This window comes from Acomys minous (assembly GCF_964271855.1).
Source record: "Acomys minous genome assembly, chromosome: 12".
NCBI lineage: Eukaryota > Metazoa > Chordata > Mammalia > Rodentia > Muridae > Acomys > Acomys minous.
In genome coordinates this window covers 39,144,963-39,165,679 of record NC_140493.1, presented here as the reverse complement: position 1 = coordinate 39,165,679, position 20,717 = coordinate 39,144,963, and the positions used below count along the sequence as shown (strand labels likewise).

General features: G+C 47.3%; 1 protein-coding gene across 1 annotated transcript in view; it reads right to left on the bottom strand.

The window, feature by feature from the left end:
• Positions 1-20,717, bottom strand: part of FAM83A (family with sequence similarity 83 member A) — a 28,016-nt gene that overhangs the window by 6,140 nt on the left and 1,159 nt on the right. The window contains exons 2-3 of the mRNA XM_084751001.1: positions 13,571-13,738; positions 11,387-11,511 (exon numbers count right to left, since the gene is read on the bottom strand). Coding sequence (XP_084607127.1) covers positions 11,387-11,511; positions 13,571-13,738 — 293 coding nt within the window. The remainder of the gene's footprint in view (positions 1-11,386; positions 11,512-13,570; positions 13,739-20,717) is intronic.

Below are 20,717 nucleotides of genomic sequence, written 5' to 3'. Positions count from 1 at the left end.
GATCCTGCACAGTGGTCAAACAGCTGGCTCTCCCAGGACTTCTCCAGTATCCCAAATTTCTCAGGGCCCCCAAAGATGTCTTCATCCCTAACCAGCAGGAAGCCCTCTAAAGAACACTCTGCCCTCACTGCTCCCCACCATTACCCCTTCCCAGTTCCTCATTTTTAATAAAAAAAAAAAAATAAGGGGGGGGGGAACAGGCATGGTGGCACATACCTTCAGTCTCAGCATTAGGGAGGCAGAGGCAGGCAGATCACTGTGAGTTCAAAGCCAGCCTGGTTACAAAGTGAGTCCAGGACAGAGTTATCACACAGAGAAACACTGTCAAACAACTGGAAAAAAAAGAAAAAAGAAAAGAAAAATAAAAAGGGGTGGGGGAGGAGGAATGTTAGCCTTCTGACAGATCTGTTGTATGGCATAGTTCCTCAGGGGGTTGCCAGATCATAACACAGACAGACAACACACACACACACACACACACACACACACACACACACACAGAGAGAGAGAGAGAGAGAGAGAGAGAGAGAGAGAGAGAGAGAGAGAGCACCCAGAGGTCAGAAAATAGCTAAGTGTGAGCTGAGTCTTCTTGCCTCCATTCTGCTCAAAGGAGTCACCTGATGGAGCCAGTGTTGGGAGGCCTTCAGTGTTCCCACCTGTAAAGATGGGGTACCAGCCCCATGCCAACACTTACTGGCTAGTGAAAACAGCTCCCCAAATAGGCAAAAGGGTGACTAAGTGTTGGATGGCCCTGCTGTGTTGCCATAGAAATCTAAACTGCCCTTCAGGCTCAGAAAGGTGGCACTGGACTTTTATCTCAGTGCTCAGGAAGTTGAGGCAGGAGGATCACTGTGAGTTCCAGACCAGCCTGGACTACACAACAGAATCCTAACAAACAAACAAACAAACAAACAAACAATAAATAAGTGCTCTTGAATGAAGAGTTAACCTATTTTGCTCTTTAAGCAATGCAAAAATGGAATGCAGAGTGAGCCCACGGGGACCTGAGTACCTACAGCTGCAATTCAGGAAAGAAAGTCCCTCAGACATCGAGGGATGAACACATTTGAAGATAGGTCTTGACTACCCCCTCCCAATTTAGAGGTTTTAAGTGAAAACAAAAAACTTGAGGCATTTATGCCTTATTTTTAAGATTCTCTTATTTTGGCAAACATTTTTCAGTCTCAGAAAACATACCCTCAGAAGCCTAGGGCAGGGGAGGTACCCCCACCAAGAGGAGCTGGGGATCCTGGACTGCTCACACAAATAGGCTATCCCTAGGGTAGTGCAGTGCAGGGGGATAGCCAGAAAAAGCGAGCGTCCCCAAAGTGTGGACAGTGTGAGAACTGGTGAGAGACAGAGCTCCGAGGAATGGCCTCTGCTTCATTCTCTGCCTGTCTGCCTGAGTCCTGGCCTTAGACCCCAGGTAGGGTTCTCTATACTGTGAATCAGGACAGGCCCACACAGGCCAGGAGAAGCCTTGGAACAGCCGGGATGCTTTGTTTAAACCTCTTCCCACCCAAGAGCACCCACGGCCTGGAGAGCTGAGCCTCAGAGTCAGGGAAGGAGGTGACTGATCCGGCTTGCCTTAGACTTGTAGAGTTGTTTGTAATCAGACACTAAGGTGTCTGCAAGACACACAGGCGTGTACCTCGTTCAACAAAACAAGCTCAACAACGCCCTAGGAAATTCTTGGGCCAGGGGTTCTCAACCTTTCTAATGCTGCACCCCTTTAGTAATATTGTGGTAACCCCCAACCATAAAACTGTATTCGTTGATGTTTCATAATGATAATTTTTGCTAGCTATGAATTGTAATGCAAGTATCTGTGTTTTCCAATGGTTTTAGGCGACGACTCCTGTGAAAGGGTTGTTTGATTCTCAAAGGGGTCCTGGCCCACGGGTTGAGAACTGTGCGTTCACTGTCTTAGGCTCCTCATGCCCTTCCATTCCCTGTGTGGCCCCCCCACTCTGCTCTCGTGTACCACTGGGCTTTGCTCATAGACTTCTCTCATTAAACACAGGGGAAGGAATGACGCCTACTGTTTGCTGAGTTTGAGCCCTGAAGGCAAAGCTTCATAATCTTTGTCTGATAGCCTGGTCTATCCATGGCTTATTTAACTCATGGACCTATTTTCCTGTGTTACACTGTTAGTAGTATGGCCTGAAATGAAAGGGAGCCACCTTTAAATCTTGTTTGTTTATCATTATTGTGCATGTGTGTGTATGTATTAATACATGTATGCTCACAGAGACCTGCCATGTGCATATGTGGAGGTCAGAGAATGGCTTTCCCCCCTTCCACTTGGTTTGGGGATAGAACTCAGGTCACTAGGCTTTCACTACAAGTGCCATTGTTCACTGAGCCTTCCTCACCATCCTGGATCATAGCCCACACCCAGTGCCAAGGTCCTCCTAGCAGCCTTGCCCTGGGGTCCTGAGCTAAAAAAAAAAAAAAAAAGTCAGTGTAATTGTGTCCTGTGACTACAGGATCTATGTCAGTTACTCTTTCATTGCTGTGACCAAATCACCCACCGGAAATATCTCAAGGAACAAAAGACTGAGTTTTGCTCACAGTGTCAAGGATTTTAGTCGGCCTTGGGGAAGGCACGGCAGTGCTCATGGTGGTTGGAACATGCAGCGGAGCTGATCATATCATGATGGGCTGGGAAACAGAGAGAGCAAGCCAGGCTATAAGCTTCAATGCACACACCCCATTTAGCCTAGTTCCACCATCTAGGCCCCACCCCCTGTGGGTTCTGGAGCCTTCCCAAATGCCATACCACCAATCCCCGCTTCCCTAGTCCATAATTAGAAACAATGCTTTATGCTTATAATTATTTTTACAAGTAAATATTGTAATTTTAGGATTAAAAAACATCTATGCAACCTTTTAGGATTTTTCTTTTAATATTACATTACTAAAGTGTGTCCACATTACTGCCCCTGCCCACTCACCATGAGACAGGGGTTCTCTGCGGAGTCCTGGCTGTCCTGGAACTCAATCTGTAGACCAGGCTGGCCTTGAACTCAGATCCACTCACCTCTACCTCCTGAGTGCTGGGATTAAAGGTGTGTGTGCCCAGCTAGCTACATTATTATTTCTTGCTGTACTGTTTTTTTCTTTTTTTCCTTTTTTTTTTTGCGGGGGTGGGGGCGGTGGTGGTGGTGGTGGTGGTTTTCTGTTTTTTGATTGTTACATACTATCCCATTGGTTATTTCACTGGTGGGGAGAACTGGCTTGCTCTTTCTTCAACAGGACTCCTTCAGTATTCTCCTATGTGTCTCCCACATGCGTGTGAACAAGCTTCCCCAGGGTATACACAGAGGAGGACAAGTGCTGCCTTACAGGTGGTGAGTGTTCGCCTTGATGAGGAAATGCCAAGCGCCTCCCACAGCCATTCTCCAAGACAAAGGCATTTCCACAGCTCCCAGTATTTGTTAAAAACCTTACCTGGCGTCACAGGCCTGTAATCCCAGCTCCCTGGGAGGCTGAGGAGGGAAGGTAGAATGCTCAGGGCCAGACTGGGCACTTTATTTTCATCTTGTATCAAAATAAAAAGTAAAAAGAAGAGCCGGGCGGTGGTGGTGCACGCCTTTAATCCCAGCACTCGGGAGGCAGAGGCAGGTGGATCACTGTGAGTTCGAGGCCAGCCTGGTGTACAAAGTAAGTTCAGGACAGCCAAGGCTACACAGAAAAACCCTGTCTTGAAAAACGAAAAACAAACAAACAAATGATGTAACTCAGTGGCAGTACCTTTGCCTAGTATGCGTGACACCTGGGTTCAATCACCAGCACTCCAAACCAAAGTAACGCCCCTCCCCCAGTCTCTTCTGACCGTGCAAACCCTCATCACGCTTTTAGCCCTAATCAATGTTGAGCAACAAGCCTGGTTCCCGTACACTGCCTTTCAACCCCACATTTGTCATGTTTCTCACCCCACTTTCTTCTCTGCAGCCCAAACAGGTTCAGGGTAAACACCTTGAAACTTCCCTTCCCTAGACTGTCACTAGGAAAGGGGTCCTAGGGCTAGGTCCAGTGGACGTGTGTCCAGCGCTGTCTGGCCCTGCTGCGTTGTCAGGCACACACTGTCTCGAGGAACCTGGCCCTGCTCCCTGGCGCTTTCCTCCAATAAACGCCACAGAAAGGATGAGACACAGGAAGTGGCCTCACCTCCTGCAATAATGCACCTCGAGTCATTCAATTAATGTGCTCATAATAATAGCACTTTTGCTTACTCACCGGGACCCATGGGAGAGGTCAACTCACTTTGTATAGAAGACCTAGCTGTGTTGGGCTGAGCAACCAGACTCACTATTCAACAAACCCTGCCTGGAGTTAAAGCTAGCACCATACATAAGAATGGTTAAGTAATGCCAACTTGTTTTTGTTTTGAGACAGTGTCTCTGTAGCCAAGACTGCCTAGAACTCATGGCAATCCTCTTGCCTCAGCACTCTGAGTGCCAGGATTACAGCATACATGAGCCACCATATTTAACACCAGTGTCATTTAAGTTAGTGTGTGTGTGTGTGTGTGTGTGTGTGTGTGTGTGTGTGTGTGTGTCCGTACATGCCTCAGCACCTGTGTGGAGGTCAGAGGACAACTCTCAGGGATTCTGTTCTTCCACTGTGGGTTACAAAAACGGAACTGATGACATCAGGCTTATGTGAGATGTGCCTTTACTTGCTGAACCATGACACTGGCCCTAGTACCAATGTCTTAAACAAATGTTTTTGGGTATCTCACGGCAGACAGTTGAGAGTCTGCATTGCCATTTACTTGATCTTCCAAGCGACCCAATGGAGCCCATGTTGCGTTTTGTGCAGATGAAGAAGCAGGCTGGCAGAGGGGTACGCTGTGTAGCAACATGAGCCAACAAGCCCAAGCTCTTCGTTTGAGGGAAGATGTGACACATAAGATTATGTTGACTTAGTTCAGAAATGAAAACAGTGCCAACGTGGGGATTAGGTAGCGAAATGGTCCACATTTTCAGAAGTTAAGGAGCAGCAAAGATTGTGTTTCTCTTGATGCTCAAGGGGACAGCATGGGACGGCTCAAGACGGTACATGCCCAGTTCTGATCTTCCTGCAAGCGTCCTTTGGTTCTGCTTCTCTAGCGCCTTCAGCAACAGCGTCTGTTTTTGTTTTGCTTTGTTTTGTTTTGTTTTATCTCTCCCTTCATCACCTTAGCACATCTCCAAAGGACAGTGTCCCTCAATCCTCTGTCTTCCTTGTGGTAACTCTAATAGGCCCCGAGGAACTGGTGTTTAGAAGAGATGACAGCAGAAGCAGGCAGGTAGACAGCCAGTCACAAGGGATAGGCTGTATAATTAGTTAACACTCTAACTACAGCCTAAAAGCTATGCAAAAATGCCTACACATAGATGCAACAGGATTTTAAATTAGCTCTACCAAGAATAGCAACGTTAGTAAGCGTAGGCTGAGGAATCTGGAGTGGGCTTACTTAGGATTTTCAGCATTAGATTACATTTCGCTGTCTTGAGACATTTGGTTAGGGTTCCATGATAGGCGAGACAGTCAGTGGTGGGGAAGTGTTTTGGGTCAGAAAGTTATTCTGCTTGGCGGGGCCTCCTTCCCAGGGTGTCACTAATATGCTGAATACCCCCTCTTTAGGGGTCTCTTGAAATCCTTAACACTGAAGGGTTTAGATTAGCTGAAAGCGCAGGGTGACCAGACTCCTGTGTGCAACAAGATATGGAAACTCCTTCCGCCCAGGACAAAGACACTTCCCTGACATGATTCTTATGATGGCCGACACATCTAAGCTCAGGATCCTGACTCCTCAGGGGCAGCTCTAGTCATCTAGAGATACCGAGAGCAGGCAGAGAGAGCATTTATGGACCCTGCTTTCTAATAGAACCGCTTTGAAGGCACCAGCGCTTTGGCCTTTTTGAGTCAGTCATCATAGAGAAAGGCCTCTCAGGCCAACACACAAAATAACAAATAAAATTACATAAATTCAGTATGCCAAGGAATAGTTAAAAAGAGAAATGTAAAAAGGAAATGTCCTTAGACCTTGACCTGATTCTTAGGAATTCAAATGGCAGGTCAAGCTTTTCCCAGTGGATACATGTATCGTTTCCCCAATGGATACATGTATCTTTACCCTAATGGATACATGTATCTTTTTCCCTAATGGATACATGTATCTTTCCCACAATGGATACATGTATCCTTTCCACAATGGCTACATGTATCCTTTCCCCAATGGATACATGTATCCTTTCTCCAATGGATAGATGTATCTTTACCCTAATGGATACATGTATCTTTTTCCCTAATGGATACATGTATCTTTCCCACAATGGATACATGTATCTTTCCCCTAATGGATACATGTATCTTTCCCCTAATGGATACATGTATCTTTTCCCCTAATGGATACATGCATGCTGCCTCAGAGCTCACTGTTGGCCCAGATCCTTCTCCAGCCACTTACTAATGAGACGTTTATAGAATCTAAGTGGAAAATAGCTTAAATTAATATCCTACAATCCAAGGGCAATTTCCACACTGCTTATTAAGCCCCAGATGTGGAACCTTTATTCCACAACAACAGATAAAACATATGTAGAGCCAAACGGCTGCAAAGCTTCAGGTGGGAAATCCATACTCCACAATTTTCAAACGAAACAAAAGAGGCCCCTAACTGATAAGAACTCCAAATGTACCTCGGTTCTCTCAAACCTCTTTACAAATGAGTGCCAACTGCACAGAGAAAGCGCAGGCACTGGGAGTTTACAGACCACCAAAACTGAATTTTTTCAAATGAAGAGCAAGTCAAAAAAAAGAAAAAGAAAAAGCCTTTCCCTTAACCAGTTTATCAATGAGATACATATATATGTAGCCAGCACTGCACTGAGAAAGGGAGAACATTTCAGGATGCCACCAGCTGCTGGGAACTCCCCGGTACTCCAGCTGCAGGGTTGGCTGGCCAGCCTGGAATTCACATCCTGACTGGCTCGCCAAAAACTAACCAAGTCTGGAGTCTGAGAGCTGTGCCTTGTGGTCATAGCAAATGAAAACCAGGAGATAGACATTATCGAAGGGGGGGGGGTGAGTTTACTTACGGTTTTGGATAGAACTAGGGCAAGAAAAGGTCTTAGTTTCTTTCCACCTCTTTTGTTAACAGTATTGATATTTGGTAGAAAAGATGAAACAGAATCCCAGAAGCATGCAGACAGTTCGGTTTAAGGAAGGCCCCCAAACCGTGCTGCTGACAATAACAAGCCCTTAGGGTCTGGGCTCAGCTTAGACTGGACTCTGACTGGGTAAACCGAAGGACTGCTAACGGATAATCAAAACCTAGACTTAGCATTCCCCAGAGACCTTGTGAAACTGGTTGCTGTTTGTCAGCAAAGTCATTAATTCCCTTGTCTGTCCCCTCTAGCCACAACCTCCAGCAATGAGCACCTAGGCCCAGATTAACTCAAACAAGCCCTGACAGATCAAAGCCCCCATTCCAGTCCCCAGGCTGCTCTGGCCTGCAATCCCACCTTCCATGACTCTAACTCCTAGGCTGTTCCAGCTCACACAGCCCCCCCATCCCCCCCACTCCCCCACCCCTGCCTTCCCTGACACAACTGCAACCTGTCTCCTTAAAACTGGCAAGGCTTTCCCTGCCTTTTTTTTTCTTCTCTATGTCCCCAAGCGACAGCCTTGCCAGTTTGCTACTGAAAAAACCTTTCTTTCTACACACACACACACACACACACACACACACACACACACACACTGTGGTCTAGTTCAGTGGTTTTATTGTCATTCAGCAGCAAGAGAGGCAATCAGCACTTCCTGGAGTTGAGACCCTTCTCCTGTAGCCTCAGCCAGGTCCCTCCCCCAGCATGGGATCCCTGGCGAGTGGCCATTTTCTTCAGCGTCCTTGCAATGCTTTCCTTAAACTACTCCATGATCATGTGGATGGAAAGCAGCTGACGGGTTCTAAAAGGCAAATTTTATTTGTGTGTTCTATTTCTCGGATTAGAGCAACCGTTAGCTCTCCCAGCCATTGGCTATATATCCCCTCCTCTCTCTCCATGCAGGCAAAGTCCCAGTTCCAGAAGGAAGGTGCCCAAGAGTGAGATTTCCAGACCCTAGGTTGTCAGGAGCTGGGGACAGGGACAATCCCTGTGAATGAGTGAAGGGTTGAGCAAACTGTGGTATGTCCATACAGTGGAATGTACTGCTCAGCTACAAAATGGACTGAAACATATCACAGCTGGTATGAACCTCAAAAACAGGGCCAGTTTTAAAAAATTACCACCTAATGCATGACTCCACCTGTATAATGCCTGGAGTAAGTAAAGTCATCAAAATATAGACTGGGGGTCACTAGCGTAGGGGAGAAAGGGATGTGAGTGTGACTTTTTAATGGGTATGGAGTTTCTTTTTGGGGCAATGAAAACATTTCAGATTTAAATGGTAATAATTGTACAGTGTTGCGACTGTATGGTTTGCCACTGGATTGAACATTTTGAAACGATTAATTTCATGCTATGTAAGGGTTAATGTAAAAACAATAGTAATAAGGAGAAAGAGGCCAACTCCAGCAGCGGTTCTCAACCTGTGGGTCGCAACCCTCTTGGATGGCTGAATATCAGATACCCTGCGTTTCAGATAGTTACATTATAATTCACAACATTAGCAAAATTACAGTTATGAAGTAACAACAAGATAATTTCATGTTGGGGGGGGGGGTCACCACAACATGAGGAACTGTATTAAAGGGTCACAGTCTTAAAGGGTTGCAGTGTCAGGAAGATTGAGAAACACTGCCCTACAGAGTCCTTACTTCAGGCATGTTCTTGTATCAAGAGCAACTGTCAAAATACACCAGCAAGTCTGACAATAATGGTGCTATACTTTGGATATGGGTAGTGGGGATGGGGCAGCCATCGGATTACATCCCAACCCTGCATCTAATGTAAGCATCCTTTCCCATTCCTGACAACCACCTTGGTTGATAGTATAGGGAAATGCTCAAACTTTAGGTAATGGGGCTTAATGAGAGGACCTTAGTTAAGTTAGAGGTACAGTCTGCTCTCCAGTGAGCAGACTAGAGAGATGGCATTGGCTGCTCTGCCAGAGGACCACATGGTGGCTCGCAACCATCTTTAGTTCTAGGTGTGGGGGTTTGATGCCCTATCTGGCCATTCCAGGCACCAGGCACCACATGGCACATAGATATGCATGTAAGCAAAACACCCACATGCACAAATAAAATAACAATAAAAAAAGCTGTGCAACTCTGCCTTTCCTCTGTTTCTCACCTGGCTTTTGGTGTGAGCGTTGGCTTCCACTCACAGTCCTGTCATGATGTACCACCTTCACCGGAGGCCAGGCTAGTCTTCCCGGGCTGTAAACTAAGCAACCTTTCTCTGTATAAAGTTAATTGCCTCTGGTATTTTGCTATAAAAATGGTGACTAATGCAAATGATCTGGGAAATGGATATCTGTGTTAGAACTCAGTATTTATGTCTGTCCAAAATCCGCAAGTTAAAACTTCCATCCCTTAATGAGATGATGTTAGGGAGTGGGGCTTTCAGGGGTGACTGCATGCTGAGGATGGAGCCCCCATGAATGAGGTTAAGTGCCTGTTATGGTTTTAATCTGAAATGCCTTTGAGAGGCTTATCTGTTTGAACTTTGGTCCCCAGACTATGGCATTGTCTTGGGAGGTTGTGGAACCTTTAGAAAGTGGGGCCAAGTTAGAAGGTGGGTTTCGGGGGGAGGGGGATGGGGCAGCCATCAAATTACACCCCAACCCTACATCTAATGTGAGCATCCTCTCCCATTCCTGACCCACTCGGGAGGTTAATATTGTCAACTTGAGAGGCTCGAGAATTATATAGGAGATAAGACTGTGCACAAGCCTGTGAGGCATTAGCTAACCTGGGCTAACTGGGGTGGGAAGAGCCACCTTAACTGTAAGTGGTACCATTATGGCCTAGGGCCTGGGCTACAGAAAAAGGAGAAGGCATCATTGGCACTTGTAACTCCTGTTTCCTGACTATGCATGCAATGTGGGCTCCCAGCTGCTGAGGTTTCTTCTTCCTGGCCATGGAGGACTGCTCCCTCGACATGAGCCAGAGTAAACCTTTGCTTACTTAAGCTTCTTCATGTCAGGTATTTGGTCCCAGCAGCAAGAGATTGATTAATGTACCCACTATAATGGAAAGGGCTGTGCTGTTTCTGCTGCCATACACAAAGCTTCCCCACCATGATGGAGGGAAGGTGTAGCCTGGTCCAGGAACCCAAACAAATCCTTCCTTCCTGAAATCGCCCCTGTCGGGTGTTATGTACATAAACATGAAACGTAACTGATGGAGTGCCCTTCCAAAAAGGACCACGGAAAGCTCCCTCATCCCTTTTTTTGTGGGGGAGTGAACACAACATTTCTTAATAAAAACGTGAGAGGGCATTTTATAGTATATATCGTTGTTAAGTTTCAAACCTGGATCAGAGGCTGAGGTGCCTACTTAACATATCAAAGCAGACCTGGCCTCCAGGTTCTGCCAGCCTCCCTCAGTCCTTACCTGTCACACAGTATGGCTGGCACACCTCACCCTTTACCCTGAACTCTCCAGCTCAGAGACTGGGCTGCTCTTCTCCAAGGGGGTTTTTCCTATACAATCTAAACATTTTGGTTACCTGTCTTTTTTTTTTTTTGTACCTTTGGCACCTGGTTCTCCTCTCCTTTCCCCTCCCCCTCTATCCACAGGGCCAAGTCAATCTGGTCATGTCCACTCTGGTCTCTCTCAGATGTCTCTGCCTCTGGCTATGCGCTCTCTCACATATCTATAATAAACTTTCTCCTCCACCACACCTAGGAGCAGTCACACGTCATCCCCTTTCCTTTTTATTTCCTTTCTAAAAAGTCAATTATAAAAGTGCATTTGTATTTTATTCTGAAGGGAGGAATCTACATATAGCTTAGCGCCTGCGCCCTGCTAATACCTTTTTCCTGAGTTAACTTTTCAATCTTTGTGTTGAACATCAGGCCCAAGCTGAACACAAAACTTAGTGGCCTTGATGTATAAGAGCCTTCCCTCCCATCATACATAAAGACCCTAATGAGAAGAAGCACTCACAAAGAATTTTAAAAATTAAAATAAAAATGGATCATCATGTCCACACACAGGAGAAATCTATTGCTTTACAACAGTTTCTAAGAGATCTGAGAGTAAAAAGAACTCTATGTCTTATTTCAGTACCGGGAAGGTGCCACACTTCTCACTTCTTGCTCCATGTATGTGAAGAACTCTAGCTGTGGACAGAAAGGAGAGCTGGGAGCTCCCAGGATGGTGGAGCAGCTAGGGTCCAGCTACTGCCAGGAAGCCTTGACAGCAGATGAAACCAGTACTCACCTGTATGATCCGGATAAGACAAATCTCCAGTCTGAGATGATGAACTTCTCTTGGATTTGGCCGGCAAATTTCCTCCCTGACTTGGCACAATACACCTCCCCTTCCACACTCCTGATGGAAATGTTCTGTTGGAAGCAAAGAGAAGCTGTCACTTACGAACTGTGTGTTTATCGATCAGTGTGTGAACTGTGACTGAATGTGTACCCCCAATTCTGTGTTGAAACCTAATCTCCAGTGCAGTGGCTCTAGGAGGCTGGGCTTTGGGGGGGGCAATTGGCTCCTGAGGATGGAGCCTCACAAATGCATCAGTGCCCCCACATAACAGACTTGATAGCTCCCTTGGTCAATATGCCATGTGAAGAAGATAAAGCGAGGCAGTCATTTACAAACAAGGCAGGGAGCCTCCCCAAACATTGAATTTGCAGACATCTTGATCTGAGATTTCTCTGTCTCCAGAACTGTGAGAAATAAATCTCAGTTGTTTATAAGCCACCCCAGTCTGTGACAGTCTGCTGCAACAGCCCAAACACACCAAGATGATTTGCATAGGAAATTGGAAGGATGCTTACCAAGAGTTTATCTAAGCTTGGAGAGATTTTTGTATCATTTACATTTTTTGTTGGCCTAGTTTTCCAAGTTTTTTTCCCATTGCTCTGGCAATAGATGGTAATGGGGGAAAAGAGTAGAATTCCAGCAAAATTAAGACAGCAAATAAAAGAAAGACAAAGGCTTGATGGCCCAAAGAGCCCCTAGTCTAGGCTTCCATGGACCATGGAAAGTCATCTGTATTGCTGAGGAGCAAGTCTAAAGGTGGACTTAACACCATGAATTCCTTACCCTAAGCTGGTCAGACACCTGGCCCAGTACAACAAGAGGAGACAGTGATGTGAAGGCCTCATGGACCCAGGACCCAGGACTAAGAAAAAGTGTGTTCACAACCCCAACTCTAACTCTATTTATATCTTGTCTCCCTGTCAGCAACTGGTGTCCATGCCTCGGCTGGATCGCATGGAAGCCTGTAGAAATAGCAAAGCAGGGGATATGTGGGAGTTCACTTTAGGTTTATAGTCCACCAGGCTCAGGAAAGGACAGGCCAGTTCGTCTAGAAGCTCCTCCCAGCATCTCCTTGGCAAGAGGCGATCCACAGCTCTTAGGTGTGGTCCATGAAGGCGAGGCCTGTGCCGACTCCCTCCATCTATTATTATAACCTACCCTTTGTAAAGGAGTAGGCAGACCTTGAGTGATTGCCTGTAGTCAACTGCATCATGAAGGATCCCTGAACTCAGCTGCAGCCCAGTCGGTGTGGAGGGGTTGGTGTTTTAGAAGCTGATGATGTGTCTGAGCTAGAAGGGACATATCAGGGGAGCCCAGAGGACCACAGATCAGCTGTCCTGCTAGGCCTATGCATGAAAGTTATGGGTGGTTTTCCTCCTGACCGCCACTCAATGCTCTCACGTTTTGTATGACTAATGAAATTCCTATCTCTGTGCATGCGTATGCGAGTAGAGCATGTGTTTAGGGGAGGATCCAGTTAAACTAAGAGCATTAAAAAAAAAAAAAAAAAGAGCATCAACTTCTTGTTAGGGTCAGGGAATACATGCCTCCTCCTCCTTCTCTTCCTCCTTTCCTCTTCTTCTTCTTATTTTTTATTTATTTATTTATTTTTGTTATTGTTGTTATTCAAGACAGGCTCTCTTTATTTGCTCTGGCTGTTCTGGAACTCACTAAGTAGACCAGGCTGGCCTTGAACTCACAGAGATCTGTCTGGCTCTGCTTCTCAAGCGCTGGCATGAAAGGCATGTGCCACCACCACGTCACCCTCAAAGCACACATCTTGTTGGTCCTTTGAATGGCTCTGTACTGTCAGATGTGTCAACTTTGTTTCCAAAGCTGATAGGAGGAAAAGAAGATATAGCCTACATATTGGCAGCATCCTGAAACTTGGAAGGCCCTGCACATCCATTCCATCAAGGGTTTTATAGATGAAACTGATGAAAATCTCATTTGGGTCAGAGCCTGACACTATCATTTAGAATTCTCCAGTTCTCTTTCTGGATCACTACTGTTTTGTATGCTGCTTCCCTGAATAGTATAGCTTCTTTGAGATACTGGGTTGGGGCAGAGCTAGCACTGGCCTCTCTGATGGATACAGGGTACCCCTAGAACTGTCACCGAACCCCTTACCTTGAGATGACTATCAGAGATCTGGACTTTGTCACACATCTCCTGGAAGAGCTTCACGCCTCCCTGGTCTAGAAGCACACAGACGAACACCCCTCTCTTGTTGGCTGCCTCTAGGATGTCACAAAAGATCTCGACATCCGTGAACACGTCCATCAGAATGGCCAGGACCTGGGCCAGGAGAGGAGACTCCATTACAAGAGAGGTCAGTGCAACACTACCAGGTCGCAACCACAGCTCCTAAACTGCAGTGGGTCTCAGAGAGCTGGAGGGGGAAGGGGGGAATAGGGGAGGGTCTGACAGGACAGGATTAGAGAAAGGAGAAGGAAGCGCCCGAGGGAGAGGTCCTGAGCCTCTCTTGGCCCCACCATGCCAGACTAGGCATACCTTTGCCTCTGTGGCCATGTTGGAGTAAGAAGTGTTGAGAGGAAAGATTAAGAGGAGAGCAGGGAGGTGAAGGAAAGCAAACAGGCAGCCTGGCAGGCTCAGCAGAGAGAAAGAAAATGAACTTCAGGTATTCCCAGCCATTTGGAGGTAGAAGGAACATAGGACCACTGTTTGTCAAGTGTTCCTAATCTTTTAAATTTTTCATTTATTTGTTTGTTTGTTTATGTTTCTCCCTCTCTCTCCTCCCCCGACCCCCACAGAATGGAGCTGGGAGGGCGGGTAACTTGTGCCACTGTGTGAATGTAGTGGTCAGAAGACAACTTGTGGAATTGGTTCTCTCCTGTTGCTATGTGGTTGTCAGGGATTAAACTTCTATTCTCAGCCTTCGCAGAAACTCTCTGTACCTGCTGAGCCTTCTCACTGGCCCCTAAGTGCCCCGCCCACTCTCTGTACCTGCTGAGCCTTCTCACTGGCCCCTAAGTGCCCCGCCCACTCTCTGTACCTGCTGAGCCTTCTCACTGGCCCCTAAGTGCCCCGCCCCCCAGAGTCCTCATGTACCACAAAAATCCCATATGGAAGAACTATATTTAAACTAGCTCAGAGAGAGCTGCCCCAGTGGGATGGAGGGGTCGTGATCTCCCAGCAGCCTCTGTGTCATCCTCAGTCTCCTCAGAACTTTGCTGAGATAGCCCACAAAGGGGAGGCAAATGGAGGTGTGCCTGCTTGCCAAATCCCCATTTTTCCTTTCTGTGTCAACAGCACCCCAGAACGAACTGGACAGAGCAGCTGGGAACCACTGGTCACATGAGGCCAAGGCCAGAGCAATGAGAGCACCACATCCCTCCCTGGCCACAGAGACTGGTCCAGAGATGGTCACACCATCCAACTTGTTCTGATGAGAGCCGCTCCCAGTCGTTTGTTAGAACTCTTGAGAAAAGGAGAGGTGTTTGTCTGTCTGCTCTACCCCACTTAGCTGCTAGTAGTTAATCCTGGCACCCAGTGTGCTGTCCCTGCACAAAAATGAAGCCAGCCTAGAGAAAGCCAAGCCAGGCAATGGGCGTGGGTCCTCAGTAATAATAGTACCTGAACCACCTGGTTCCAGCCATACCTGAAGTCCCCTGAGTGTTGGGATTACAGGGGCATACCCCTGTGGCAAGCTACCTCTGACCTCTCCACAAAGGATAACAAATCTCCTTTAGTTTGCTTGGATTTATTTATCCCCATTCCTAATACCTAAATTGTGGTTTTTGGCAATTCCATCATTAGGAAGCCATTTAAAAAGATCATTAGGATGACTGTGTTAAAATTACAAGAATCATTAGTATGTTTGTGGTCAAAAGTAAAGCCTGCTGGATGGCAAGTACTCAAGAAATGTATGTTGCTAATGAATAAAATGAAATTTTAAAAAAGTGAAACAAACCTAATCGTCACCCTCCACTGTGACTGCCACAGACAGATTAAGCCTAAATGGTAGTCACAACAGGAAGGGTGTAGAGAGTTTTTTCTTCAACATTAGATGTTGCTGTTTGCCAGTAAAACGTCCCCCACTGGCTCATATGCTTGAACACCTGGTCACCAGATGGTGAGCAGTTTGGGGGATGTTGTAGAACTTTGGGGGCTTGTTTCTATCAGGTGTTTTCTCATAGCATTGAAGCAAGTAGCTACCGCAGATAGAACAATATCGTTTCACTGTCCTGACAGCAAGGAGCCCGTGTGCGTGCAGGCACGCGTGCATGCATACTTTGTCTCATTTTGCTTTGAGCCTCACCGTGCAGCCAAGGCAAGCACTGACTTGTAGTGTTTCCACTTCAGCCGTCCAAGTGCTGGGATCACAAGCCCGTGTCAAAATGCCCTGTGACGACGTTTGTTGTTTGTTTGTTTTTAAGGCAGCAACAGCTGGAAGCTAGCATGGAAAGAGAACGCCTCACCTTATGGGTGGACCACAGAGGTGGCTGGGACCTGTGTGGGGCTGACTACTCAGCTGATGTGGCTATCTGTGTAAGGGTGGGGGCACAATTGGAGAACTGGGTCTTGCACAATAAAACCCATAATCCATGGGTTAGAAGCATGGCTGGTTGCCACAAGCTGGAAGTGTAACACAGTGTAAACTAAATATATGGGAGTTCAAATGGCCAGGGGATCCCTTCTCTTTTGTAAGATAAATACTGCCCTTCCGAGGCATAGAGAGAGGGACCACACCTTTTCCAGAGAGCAGAGCTTTCTCTGAGATGGTGTTGGTGAGAAAGCAACTAAAGTGACAAGTTTATAAAAACAAGGCGCCTTGATTTATAGGTCATGGATGCTTGTAAAGATGGGTACACAACATGTGGGTTTATTTCATTTGTTTCTTGTTGGGATGAGCTTCCAGTTGGATGAATTTGAGACCAGTAGCTGCTTTGAGTTATTCTTCATAAGCTTCCTACACGATGGATGGGTTGGGGAGGTGCCATCTTAAAGAGTGTAGTGGATCAAACCATGGTTCCTCCCTCCCAAAAAATATATGGTCAAAGCATAACCACTGTGAACGAGACTTTACTTGGGAGAAAGTCTATGCAGGTGGGAGTAAGTAAGACATCTCAAGGTAAGCTCTTTCTAGATTACTAAGTGGGCCCTGGATCCAATGACAAGAGGGAACAGGGGAGGTGGGGCTCCATGGGGCAAAACTGGAATTACAGCTGAGACGGAAAGATCACAGGTTCTGGGACAGCCTGGGCTACATAGACCCTATGCCAAAATAAGATAGTAGAGGAATCCGGGCATGGTGGTGCACGTCTTTAATCCCAGCACTCGGGAGGCAGAGGCAGGTGGATCTCTGTGAGTCCAGGACAGCCAAGGCTACACAGAGAAACCCTATCTCGGAAAAAAAAAAGTAGAGGAAAGATGCAAAGAGAAGAGGGGGAGGCCATGTGAAGACAGATTAGAGTTGGGAGGTCAAGAGGCCTGGAGCCCCCAGAGGCTGGGAGGTGGGAGCAAGGGTTCTCTCCTGGAGTTTGTATGGCCCAGTGGGTACCACTGTTCCATCCCTTTGGCTTCCAGAACTATTTGAAAATAAATTCCTGTTGTTCTAAGCCACCAAACAGTAACAACAAAAAAGGCTCGATAAGCATCTGCCCCAGGTTTGTCTCAGGTGACTTCCTCGATACCAACCCCCCGCTTCCCAGGGAGGATCTGGGGGTGCACACAGCTCTCCACAGCCACAGGCCTGGGATGTGGTCAGACCTACTCACACCCCAACCTGGAAACTCATGCCCTCATCATTATGCTCCACACCCACAAGGACTCTGTCTTTTTGTCAGTCTGTCTGTCCTGTGCACAACAGTGACAACCTGAGGGAAGAAGGGTAAGGAAAGTACATTCTAGAATTAAAAGAAACATTCTGGCTCTGTTTCCCTGCCAGGAATATAACCCTAATTTATTCCCCATTGGCCTTGAATGTACTTAATAAACTTTGTGGGCGTTCACGCGCGCGTGCACACGCACACACACACACACACACACACACACACATTCAGAGCATCTTCTTGCACTCTTAACAATTCTCAATATCTTCAAGAACTTTTGTCTGTGTATTATACTGATTGAGATGAGAAACTGAACCTGAAAAAAATCATTTTTGCTATTTTAAATTATTAGCCATCAACCCAATTATAAAATAAATAGCATAAAATAACACATTTCAGAAAATACCTATCTTCAAAAGCTGTGGTAAGCAGCACAACTTGTTCCTCATATGTTGTATGTTTGTGTGCCATGCCGGGGACCAAAGTCAGGACCTCACCCATGCTAAGCACACATGCTTTGCATTTTTGCTAATCTATGTCTGCCTCTACAGAACACTGTAGTTTTCCCTATCTCCCACCTCAGTCTGCTGCACAGTGCTGTCAGTGGAAGCATGGAAAATAATCTTTGGGGAGAACTAAGATGTAGCCCCACTGACAGTGATTGCCTAGCATGCACAAAGCCCTAGGTTAAATTTCTAGAAGTGCAAAAATCTGGGCGTGGTTGTGCATGCCTGTAAGGCCATCACTTGGGAGATAGAGGCAGGACAATCAGAAGCTACGTGAGATTCTACAGCAGGGGAAAAAATAAACTTAAAAAAAAAAAAGAAAAAGAAAAGAAACAGATAAGTGCTTAGAAACAACAGAGCATCCCAGAACCACTGGAAAGTTCTCAGGGACCCTCAGGGACTTGTTACTCAACTTGGGAAATGCTATTCTCACTCTTACATCCAATGTACAAAGCATACACAGTGGCCGGCCTTGGAGCTTCCATCCTTGTCCCCTCCTGACTCCTTAGGGTCTCACTGCATAGACGGTGGCATCTCCCCATCTCCAGGACACATGCCCCCCTCTGACCATCCTGACTTTTGCACTGGGCTTCTCTCTACCTGGAATCCTCCCTTCCTTCTCTGCCTGGAAAGCTCTTACTCAGCCTTTTACTGACAACTCATAGCCACCTTTTCTCAGCAGCCGGCCTTAGTCACTGTCTCACAGGGACTTTGTGCCATCTGGAGTTTGACCTGCAGCATATCCAGTCCTTTCTCATAGCGGGAGGCAGCTGACAGAGATGTCCCCAAGCCAGAGACACCTCAGTTCTGCTTTGCCACCCTGGGCTGGGAGCAGTGAAGGAATTCAGCTTGAAGGGAAGTAAGGAGGGTGGATCCTGCTTCTTAGGGTGGGGAATGCCCTCGAGAGGACCAGCCAGGCTGCTCCCCAGCCTGTCTGCCTTTCCTCTCAGGGGCTGCAGTTATAGAAGACAGGAAGGCTCCTCCTCCTCCTCCTCCTCCTCCTCCTCCTCCTCCTCCTCCTCCTCCTCTTCTTTTTTCGAGACAGGGTTTCTCTGTGTAGCCTTGCCTGTCCTGGACTCAGTTTGTAGACCAGTCTGGCCTCGAACTCACAGCGATCTGCCTGCCTCTGCCTCCCAAGTGCTGGGATTAAAGGCATGGGCCACTATCGCCCGGCTTTCCTCCTCTTCTTATCACCTGCTTCTATGACAGTGTGTGGCTGGATCCGTCCCTGCCATCATCTCTGTGGGACAGGCTACCCGAGCCTCCTTGTCTCTGTCTGTCTGTCTATCTGTTTGTCTGTCTGTCTGCCTGCCTGCCTCTCTGTCTCCATTTCTGTCTCTGTCTCCATTTTTGTCTCTGCCAGTCTGTCTCTCTCTCTCTCTCTCTCTCTCTGTGTGTGTGTGTGTGTGTGTGTGTGTGTGTGTGTGTGTGTGTGTTTTATTGGCCTGTGCGCTCTTGCACTCCTATGAGTTTTGCACATCTGAAGGCTATAACTAAGTCAGTCAGCCTGCAGGTGGCTGGGAGGGAGTAGAAATGAGGAAAGCCTCAAGAGGCTCAAGTCCACAGGGAGATTTAGGAGACTGTGACAGAGGAGACCCAGTCAAAGAGGGCACCATAACTTGTTTCAGAGGATCCAGTCTTCCGACTTGCTAAGTGGACCCAGACATCCTCACTTTTAGCACCTTCTGATTTTCAACTGTCCTAAAATCCATAACATGTTGTGTCCTACAAAAAAAAAATCTGTGGGGCTCAGGCGTCAGAAGGTGGGGATAATGGAGCAGTGGCACTCAGACAGGGAGCTGGGTTTCACAGCTAGCCTTGGCAACTTTCCAAGGTGTTGCACTGGCCCTGGAGCTGGTGCTGTGTCTGACGACTCCCTGTACACTGGTGCCACCCTCAAGACAGTGCTGGCAGTCATCACAGTTAGGCCAAAAAAAAAAAAAAAAAAAAAAGAGTCTCACTCAGGTCAGCATAGTAGCTGAGCCCCAGGAGGTCAAGGCACTTGCCTGAGATGTCACAAGGTAGCCATGGGTGCCCAGGCTCCTCAAAGCCTTCCTGGGCCCATCTGCCAACTGAGGATGCCATCGTGCCATGAAATACAGTTCCCAGGCAGCCCTGCCACACAGTGGATCCACCCACTGATACCATCTAATTTAATTTTCCAGAGCTCTGCTCCCTTACAACCCTCCAGGCCCCCAGCCTTGGTAGCTTTCCCCAGACTTTAAGATTGCACACATCATTGACCCTGGGGGGGGGGGGGGCGAATCCTGTCATGAGTCCAGGACCACAGCCAGAAATAAGCATAAACATGATATACACACACACACACACACACACACACACACACACACAGAGAGAGAGAGAGAGAGAGAGAGAGAGAGAGAGAGAGAGAGAGAGAGAGACAGACAGACAGACAGACAGACAGACAGACAGACAGAGACAGACAGACAGACAGACAGACAGACAGACAGACAGATAGAGACAAAAAGAGAGATTATGTCTTTATAGATGACTGTCCCCCATACTGGGGATTAAACTCAGGGCCTCTTCTATATTAAACAAGCACTCCAGCACAGGGCCACACCCCTAGCCCTAGATGGCAGATTTCTCTCCTCCTTGGAGTTCACCCTCTCCCTTGGGAGCAGTGGAAGCTTCAGGAAGGAGGGATGACCACCCATAACCCTGTGCACCTGGGAAAGAAGAGATACCAGAAAGCGAGCCCCTCCACTCAGCCCCCAGTTAACACGGGCAACCACAGCAGACCTGAGGACCCAGAAGCCCTGGGGACTCTGGGCCCCATCTGCTGTGATGCTGAGGTCTGGTTAGCTGTGCCCGCACCCCCCTGCCCCTTCCCTCCTCCTCTCCCCTCTCCCCCTCCTCTCTCCCTTTTCCCCCTGTGCCCCCCTCCCCCCAGTTCTGAAGGACTTTCCCAAGTTTAACTAGAACATTGGCCCTATGGGGAGAGGGAAACTTTCC